This window comes from Limanda limanda, chromosome 14 (genome assembly GCF_963576545.1).
Source record: "Limanda limanda chromosome 14, fLimLim1.1, whole genome shotgun sequence".
Classification (NCBI taxonomy): domain Eukaryota; kingdom Metazoa; phylum Chordata; class Actinopteri; order Pleuronectiformes; family Pleuronectidae; genus Limanda; species Limanda limanda.
The window spans coordinates 1,883,954-1,893,953 of record NC_083649.1 but is presented as its reverse complement, the minus strand read 5'-3'; the positions used below and the strand labels follow the sequence as shown (position 1 = coordinate 1,893,953).

General features: G+C 42.6%; 1 protein-coding gene across 1 annotated transcript in view; it reads left to right on the top strand.

Annotated features, from left to right (window-relative positions):
* The window catches only part of grk6 (G protein-coupled receptor kinase 6), a 34,011-nt gene that overhangs the window by 1,122 nt on the left and 22,889 nt on the right, over window positions 1-10,000 (top strand). Inside the window, exon 2 of the mRNA XM_061085636.1 lies at window positions 3,010-3,105. Coding sequence (XP_060941619.1) covers window positions 3,010-3,105 — 96 coding nt within the window. The remainder of the gene's footprint in view (window positions 1-3,009; window positions 3,106-10,000) is intronic.

Sequence of the window (10,000 nt, the reverse complement as noted above, 5' to 3'; positions counted from 1 at the left end):
CTCCAGCACCTTGACCTCTTGAGCTGCACAGCCTTGAGAAAAGATGCTCTATTGTAACCAGGCAACAGAAATGTCTGTGAATTTAAACTGAGACACAGTAAGGACTCGTTCACACCTGGTTTCAGTCTGAACCTGAACATCAGGTGTGAACGGTTCCTCAGAGCAGAAGAGGAGTTCTGGGTCTGGATCGAACTGAACCAGGTTCTGTTCCAGAGTGATGGATGGTTTGGACCTTCGGACCAATCACATGAAGTAGAGACAGCATTAGACAACAGAAGAAGAAGAGGAATCAGTCTTCACCTCGGACGATATAATGTTTGAACCACGAGGACGTTCATTTGGTGCATCTGAACTAGTAGAGTACTGTGGAGTACTGTGGAGTACTGCAGTACTGTGGAGTACTGTGGAGTACTGTGGAGTACTTCAGTACTGTGGAGTACTGTGGAGTACTGCAGTACTGAGGAGTACTACAGTACTGTGGAGTACTGTGGAGTACTGCAGTACTGTGAAGTATTGTGGAGTACTGTGGAATATTGTGGAGTACTGCAGTACTGTAGAGTATTGTGGAGTACTGCAGTACTGTAGAGTATTGTTGAGTACTGTGGAATATTGTGAAGTACTGCAGTACTTTAGAGTATTGTGGAGTACTGTGGAATATTGTGGAGTACTGCAGTACTGTAGAGTATTGTTGAGTACTGTGGAATATTGTGGAGTAATGTGGAATATTGTGGAGTACTACAGTACTGTAGAGTATTGTTGAGTACTGTGGAGTACTGTGGAGTACTGGGACTTAAAGGGATAGTTGCTATGATGGAGGGGGGGGTGACACAGCAAAGACTAATATGTTCTAATCGCTGTCACTGGTGTCTGATTTATGGAGTCTTATAAAAACCCTGTGAAAAGACTTTGGCTCCAATGTGTCGACAACATGAGACGAGGATTATATGGTTGTAAATTATTTACTGTAATGAACAACTATTTATTGGCTGATGCCAAATGAAAGAGTCGCTCCTGGGCTTTTGTCAACAGTTTATATTGCTGCGTGCATCATGTTCAGGGAAATAGAGACCGACTTCCATGTAACTAACAACAACAAAGTACTAGTTTGTAATAACTGAACATACTTAAGACTTTTTAAGGCCTAATATTCAGATTATTATTCAGATTTCTGAAGAAACCTTGGTTTTGACCTTTGGCTCCAGATTTACGACCTCAAACAAGAATTTTTAATCTGGATTAATCTGATGATAGAATATCTTTTATGTAAACGTGTGTAAATGAGCACAAATACACTCAGATAAGCTTCATTTGCATATGTAAACATAGACTTGCCGGAAGCTTGTTATACAAATATCAATCCGCAGGGGAAGGTTTCGGGTTATAAGTATTAATTATTATATAGTGTTATAACCATAGACTGTAAATAAAGATGGATGGCACGTCTCCACTTCCTCCTACGATCCAGAAATTAAGCCAAAGTATCTGGGATTCGAACGTGTGTCGTCTTAGAGTCTTTGCAGTTGCCATTGTAGGATGGAGCCACCAGGGGGCGATCAAGAGGATTCGGCTTCAGTTTTGGAAGCTGTCCCGTTTTCTCATTCTTTGATTTTATTTATGTTTATTTACTTTTAGTACATTTTCAAGTTTAAGAAGAGTTTAAACTTTCCCTTTTTGCTTTAAGCCGTTTAAGTTGATGCGTTTCAAAATTCCTCTTCTCACTTCGACAGTTTGGTCCCAAACCGCAGATCTCACATTCACTCAAATGAGAAATACCAGCAGGAAACAAACAGAACATGTTGTGTTGTGTTAACTTAGCCTCTGGTGTGATGTTGTGTTACGGTGTCGTCGACTCTGCGTCACGGTCGCTGGCTGAACTTCCTCCTGTTCACCTCTGACCTGTGATGTCACAAAGTTTCCTTTTCTCTGTTTGATGAGTTCTTCCTCTTCTGTGGCTGAAAGCTAATTACACACGTTTATCATTTAATGGAGATTCTGGTGTCGTTGGTCTTGATTTACATATTCCTCGGATTCAACAGACATTAGTCTTCTCGTTTTCTCTGTCATAGATTAACTTGCCTGCGATTCTGTTTCCTGGATATAAACAAAACATCTTCTTTGCATCGTACCTGCGTCGTTAATCATTTTTGGATTTGAGCTGCAGCCGCCGTGTCCTATTTGCATTGCAAATCCTGGGTCTGTGCTCGTTGGACAGAGGGACAGACAGTGGGACAGACAGTGGGACAGTGTCCACGCTGCGTCTCCACTGATCCTGCAGCTTCTCTGAGGACAGCAGGTCCCAGAGCTGATGAGTCTCTGCTCAGAGTCTGAAGCACAAGCAGCAGAATCTGAGTGAAGGGACTGTTGGGTCTTGTTGGAGGTTTGAGCTCGACTGAGTGAAACTCTAATCAATACATATATTAATTATTAAACACAGGTCAGAGATTCATGGTTGGTTTTGTGTTCAAATCCCCGGCTGCTACAGAGCAGGGTTGCTTATCGTCAGCCACTTGACTCCTCCCCTCCCAACATAACTACGTGTTTTATGCCAATTTAAGTTTTCATTGTTGTTTAATCTGTCTATGATTATTATAATTGTGTTAAAATCGTGGTTGTGATGAAATACACGCTGGTTTGTGTTAATGTCCCGAGGAGTGAATGGACGTGTCGGGACCTGAAAGCAGCTCGAGTGTGAGCTCGAGTGTGAGCTCGAGTGTGAGCTCGAGTGTGAGCTCGAGTGTGAGCTCGAGTGTGAGCTCGAGTGTGAGCTCGAGTGTGAGCGCCGGCTCAGAACCAACAGGAACCTCCTCTGGTTTCTGTGCTGCAGTCTGATCTCTGTGTTCACCTGTTCACAACACACACACACACACACAAACACACACACAACGTGCATGATGCTAGCCTCATTATTCTGATCCAGAACCTGAAACCATGTTGGAATTCTTTAATAAATGATTTATTTTTCTGGGAGCTTTGTTCCTCAGGTTTAAATGGAACCTGTTTGTTTTGCAGGAGGCGGCGGAAACAGAAAAGGAAAAAGCAAGAAATGGAAACAGATGCTTCAGTATCCTCACATCAGTCTGTGTGAAGAGCTGCGACAGACCACAGGTAAGAGAACAGTCTCAGCACAGATCACATGTTCTCCACATGTTCTCCAACATGTTCTCCACATGTTCTCCAACATGTGAGTGTGGAGCCGGTGGTAACCATGGTGATATGGTTGTTGCTGTGTCTGAACAGCCCCTCAGGAGAACACACCAGCAGACCTCGGTGTCAGCTGGATCCGTGTGTTCAGGCTGGAGGAAGGAGAACCTGAGGCTCCAGTGGGAAAGTGCACATCTGTAAATAGCTTCACAGCTGCTTGAAGGAACCGCTCGGACGTATGAAGACTTTCTCTTAAGTGGTTTTAAACTTCTAACTGCATTGAGTCGGGAATCAGGTCGTGGTACAAGGTGAACGGTTGTGTCATCAGCAACCTCCTGAAGTGGAGGAGTGTTTATCTTACTTTATTTAAAAATGACAAGAGAACATCTGGATCGTAATCTGTGAGATAGTGACGGTTATATTGTGGTTATGTTGATGCTCTCCACATTAATGCACTAAGGCTCCTCTGATGTTTTCTAATCAACTGATCTTTCTGAATTCATATTAATGTTTCTGGATAAACAGGGCGTGGCTTATATGTGTGTGTGTGTGTGTGTGTGTGTGTGTGTGTGTGTGTGTGTGTGTGCCATAAACTCTAAAGTAAAAAAAATAAACTTGTTCAGGTCCTAATATGTCCTGATTAGTGTTGACAAGACGTGGACGGACCTGTCTTGTCCAACACTAATCAGGAGACATGCAGAGACACACAAACTGTCTACACACACTGACAGAACTCAGTGATGACTTCAGCGACAACCACCAACAGGATGTGATGGCGTCTGACTCGCGCCTCATTCACGAGAGCAAAAACATTTACGCTCAACAACAATTGCCCTCAAGATCTTTATGGAACGAATGAGAAACTCTTGGATGTTACTTGTAATTAATTGTTAAGCAAATCCGATAAGAGACGAGGCGATTTCACGAGGTTTGTGTGGAAACGTTGTTGAGTAAAACCAAACACACATTGCCTGAGCGTCTCCGAGCTGTCGCAGCTTGTGGCTCAGATCGATCCCCAGGAGGAGACCCCCCCCACGGAGCACCATCAGTACAAAGAGTCTCTGAATACTGCGTTGGACACAAGTGACGCTCTGTCTCAGAAGCATTTCTCATGCTCGACTTTTCCACACGCGTGATTCTCTCACAGACACACAGCTCGTCCTGACTTGACTCTTCTCACATCCAGTCGATCCGGCGGCTGCACGAGGGACAGAGCACCCTTCAGGAAACCTCGCTCAAGTGACACCTCAGAGGAAACTGTGGCCGATGCAGAAAGAGGAAGTCGACTGTTGGTGATTTTCTGTCTCTACCCGCAGTAAAGTTAGTTTCAGTTTAACAGGTGTGGCAGGCAGGAGGCCAGGGAAGAAGTTTACTTTTGACGGGTTGAAATAAGATGATCCGATCTTTTGAATGACTGAATTTAAACCGAGGGATTTGAAATAATTCCTTGACAAAGGGAGTTGGTGGCTGTGAATAACAGAATGTGCTCAGGTCACGTGTGAAACTGGTGATTTACTCTGAGCAGGTGTGACACTGAAGCTGTTTTCTGTTTCACGTCTGGATGTTCTCTGGAGTTTGTGTTTCTCTTGTGAAGAAGCAGCAGGAGATTGTCAGGCCTGGACTGGAATGAGGACTCAGTATTAAACTACTAATAAATGGGGCAAAAGAAAAGGCTCACCTAAACAGGAGGCTCAACAAACTAACTAAATCTCTCTTAACATAAATCGCTCCAAAAGGGAGGAAGAAAAACAGTTTACAAACAACACAAAACAAAGCTAAACTGGAAAACTTTAACAAACAAAAAATCACTCTCAAGGAGGAAACCGAAAACAACTTACGTGGCGTAGCAAGAAACTCTTTGGCAAAAACGACAATGACTGTGGGTAAGGCTTAGGTGCACGAACAAGAACGAAACACTTCGGCACAAGACAAAGGGGAGACGCAGACTATAAGCACATGAGGGTGAAGGGAACAGGTGGAAACAATCAGAGACAATCAGACCGGTGACACATGAGGAAGGGCAAGTGACCTGAAACGAGAGGAGAGTAAGGATTTCAAAATAAAACAGGAAGTTACGAGAGAAAAACCCCAAGACAAGACAAACCTCACCGCGGTGTGACAGAGATGTTTCCGGGGTCAGACTCGTTCACAGCAACAGGAACACGTCCACTCGCTCGCTGTCTCGTTTCCAAGAGTTTTACTATTGGGCTGAAGGAAAAGCTCCAGAAAATGTCCAGAGCAGCTGACGTGGTGATTTGAATTCTCTCACACAGCTCCTCCAGAAAACATTTAGGTCTGAAAATCATGTAAAATATTATAAGTTTAAGATCACCCAGCGGGAAACCACGTCCTGCAGCAGAGGACACTTACATTACTTTTATACATCGCTTCTAAAAACGGATAAGTTCTATAGTGAAAGGATTATCACCTGCACAGAAACGATGAAAGATTGAATCGATTTTGAATCTTCTAATCACACTGATGATTCAGCCAGAGCGTCAGACACTCGCTGTTTGTAGGAAACGATTCCATAGAAGGTTCCAGAAATCTCACAGAAACTCCCCATATCTTCATCTTCTGTTATTTTATGGTGGTTGGCAAACTTCAGCAGAAGAAGAAGATCAGAGACAGAGGAGGACGGACGTCTTGTGTTGTCTTCCGCAGCAGAAACCAAACCATGGACGAGTTGTAATGTTGTTTGAAGTGACAGTTGTACAAGTACACAACTTCCTCAGGCAGAGGGTAGAAGGTTCCTAAGAGGAAGCTGATAAATCTGATTTAAGAAGCGTTTAAAGTCCTTGAGGTCATTTTTGTCTTTATTGCATTTCACTCTTAAAGAAAAAGAAAACAACGGCTCCTCTGTTGCTCAGATCGTCAGATGTTTGTTTTTCATACATGATTCACAATCATCAGTGTCATGTTTCAAAGGGTTTTCAAAGGATCGGAACTTTGACGCTAACTCAATCAGCAACACATTATAAATATAGAATATGAGGACGAGTCAACATCTCTGAGAGTTTGTCAAACTACACAAGAGGCTCCTGACTGTCGTCTGGTTGGTTTGTGAGTCTGTGAAAGATCGGCCATCGTTTGGTGTAAATACCAGGACGATGAAATATGTTTTATTCTTGTTAAGGCTCAATAACGTCCGACGACAGCTGGACTATGATTTTAACTTGTAAACAACATCAGTGCTGTGATGTGATTTGAAAACCGCTGATTTAAGTGATATTAAAATTATATATTATGAGGATGTTAATTGATCACTTTCTTAAATACAAAACTACCCAAGTTTATTTTGCATTGGATGTTTCTCTTATCTGACTTTTAGTAACCACGGTCCTTCCAGCTTCGAGTCAACCGTTTGTGTTTGTTTCCTTCTTGTTTGAACACGACAGCTTCATAAGGAGTCGATGTGTGGATTAACTAACTGGAGACTAGGGCTGCAACTAACGACTATTCTGATCGTCGATTAGTCACCGATTATTGAAACGATTAATCGACTAATCGGATTATGAATGACACAAATTCTCAATTGCTATTATTTAGCAAGCAGCTTTTAAATTTAGCTTGAGGTTGTTCAAGGCATGTGATGACTGAAAATAAAGACAATAAAGATTGATACTTCATTAACAAAAATGTCTTTTAATAAACTCTGCTGCATATAAGGGTACTGTTGACACAAAAGCAAAGAAAAATCAAGTTTTTGTCCATTTAAAACAAAGGCCAGGCAAAGGGCTAATAAAAAAAAAAAATTTAAATTTAAGTTTCCGTTTTTACTGTGAACCAAGAACAGGCCGAGTGCTGGTACTAAAAATAAATTAAAATTCAAGTATCCATTTTTCGTGTTAACAAAAAAGGACAGGGAAAATAACATTATTAAAAACATCAACAAACGAAACTACAGTCTTCTTCGGACTAAATCATTTTGAAACACGCGCTATGACGTCACCAACAAATCATCGACTAGTAAATCCGTCGGCGACTATTTTTGTCGACGACGTCGACTAATCGTTGCACCCCTACTGGAGACAGAGTGAAGTTCACTGAGAGGGTTTCTGTGTTTCTGTGCGTTGTCCGATTCCATCTCAACCAGCGTCTCCGTGGGTCCAACCTCCTGGTTTCCATCCCGGCTGCACCTCAGGGCAGAGCACGTCTTATCGGTCATCATCAGTTGGGCCGGTCCGCTGCTCCTGCTCCTTCTTCTTCTTTTTCTCCTCCTGCTCCTTCTTCTTCTTCTTCTTCTCCTTTAATCCGTCTGTAACAATGTGGCCTGTGTGTTTACGCTGAGCGGCGGCGGTGCCATGTATGGACGTACAGGACGTCGGCCGGACGGAGCCTCCGCGGTCTCTGTCTGTCTCTTAATAATTCAGATTTAAAGCATCGTGGCCTGGAGCGTCGTCGTAGCAACATGTGATGTCAGTGTGATGTGAGAGATTTCTCCTCTCGGGATGTTTACAGCAGAGTTCCCATCGACTGGCAGCGTGTTGGTGTGTGGAGCCGAACATCCTGTACGTCCATACATGGCACCGCGGCCGCTCCGCCTAAACACACACACAGGCCACATTGTTACAGCGGGAAGGAATAAAGCAGAAGAAGAAGAAGAAGGAGCAGCAGGCGATGACCGATAAGACGAGTTCTGCCCTGAGGTGCCGTCGGGATGGAAGCCAGGAGGCTGGACCCACGGAGACGCTGGTTGAGATGGAATCGGACAGACACAGAAACCCTCTCAGTCCACTGGCCTGGGAAAAGGAAAGAGATGAGACATAAGTTAAGATCATTGGAGACACGAAGCCGGGTCATCAGGAGACAGACGGTTTCAAACTGAGGACATGTTGGTCTAATGATTCAAAGACGTCTGGTAATCATGTCATGTATCATTGAACATGTCTCCAGGTGTCTGTGCGTCTTCTAGGACTAGAGACACGATCTGAAGCTTATTAAGATTGATATATATTTTCCTTTATACTATCTTGTAGTATTATTTATATTATGGTCACTTACTTTTAATTATTTTTTCTGTATCATGGTCACTACTGTTGCAATATTACTTATAATACTTTTGTTTTCATTACAATAACACTTACATCACTCCACTTTCTCCCCAGTACCTGCTTTTGCACAGTGTCTGTTTTGCAGGTTGTTTTTGTTTTCTGTATATTTTTACTCTCATTATGTGTAGTTTAGTAGTGTATATATTTTGATCTTTCTTTTTTATTGTTGCTTCGGCACTGTTATTTAAATTCTGTTTTTCTCTTTTTTTGCTGTAACAAGTGAATTTCCCCGTTGTGTGGATAAATAAAGAAATCTAATCTAATCTAATCTATTTATATAACAACAATAAACCTTATTCTGATAGCACCTTTCTAAAACCCAGTTTCAATGAGCTGTACAAGTTAAAAGCCCTGAGTCTAACATGAAGCATCAATCAGACTGTAAACAGATCAGAGTCACTGACCACGGAAATATCTTTAACATTATTACCAGTTCAACACAAAATACCTCTGTTTGAAAAACCAAGAGATGATTCGAGTCAATGACGACGAGAGAAACCGACTTAAGGTTTGTTAATTGCTTAAATCTGATAAAAGCTGAAATAACTACAGAGCAGATTCTTCTCCTTCCAGACGAGCGTCTGAGGTTGTTCAGTTCCACTCTGTGTGTTTAACTCAACACACAAAATGATGTTCTAATCGTTTTTAATACTTCATATTCATTTTCAAAGCTCAATGAAAACTCTACTACGGAAAACAGAGTTTCACATCCTGATTTTAGTTCCTGATTTGAGTTCTGTTGAAATACTCAGTTAAAAACGAAGCAGGCGTTCAGAGCAGAGCTGCTTTTCTCCTGAAAGGTGCAAAGAAAAGATCGGATGTGAAATGAGTTCAAACTGTCGGACGCAGACAGGAAGCTCAACACGTAGCTGCTGAAAACCACATACAGTTAGTTATGAAAAGTTGAGGTCGCACAGCGAGCGGACGATGAAACACTGAGACGAGTGAATCAGAGAATGAAACGGATGAGGAATGAGAGTGACAGTTAACGAGCCAGTGGGCGGGAGTCTTGAGAAACCCGTTCAGGAAGCTGTCGACTTCCTCGTTTGTGTGAAACAAGTTGTTCTCTTCTTTGTGTTTCCTGACGTCCACAGCAACACAACGTGTCGAGCGACATGTCACATCTCAGTGTTGCACAATACTTCTCACTTTCTACAGTGCAGAGACGTTGCATGATGCATGAGAGAGAGAGAGATGGAGGAACAGTAACAGAACTGAGACTGACCTGCACACATTTAAGACATAATATTTCAACATATTGAAGACTTATGACCCAGATGAATCATTTGAGACGTTTTGAGGATCCCTGTTTTCAAGGTTATTTGTTTGACAAGTTGAATTTAAGTCCAGAGCCTGTGAATAAAGATGAATAACGATCATAAAATAAATAATTCTAACCAAACTGAAACATGAACACGTGAACATCAGGGAGATAAAAACGACCTGATATGACACAAACCATCTTTTACAAACATTCAAATAACATCAGCTTTAGATGTTTTTACTTTGTTCCATGTCCGATGGGCTAACATGGAGGAGGCAGGGTTTATGAGCTGTGAAGCAGCCGGGCCACCAGGGGGCGATCAAGAAGCTTTGGCTTCAGTTCAGCGTTGAGTGTGAACTGAAGTGACTGATCCAGCTGTTCTCTGGATGTCATACATCACAGAGAGAATCCTCCACATCAAAGGACAGAGGAGGGGTTCAAACCCATGGCCCGAGGCCCGACAGAGGCCTGTTTATCTCTCGTCTGGATGTACAGCTTGTTCCTCTGAGCCGCGACCACACGAGGAAACGTTCTGGGAAAC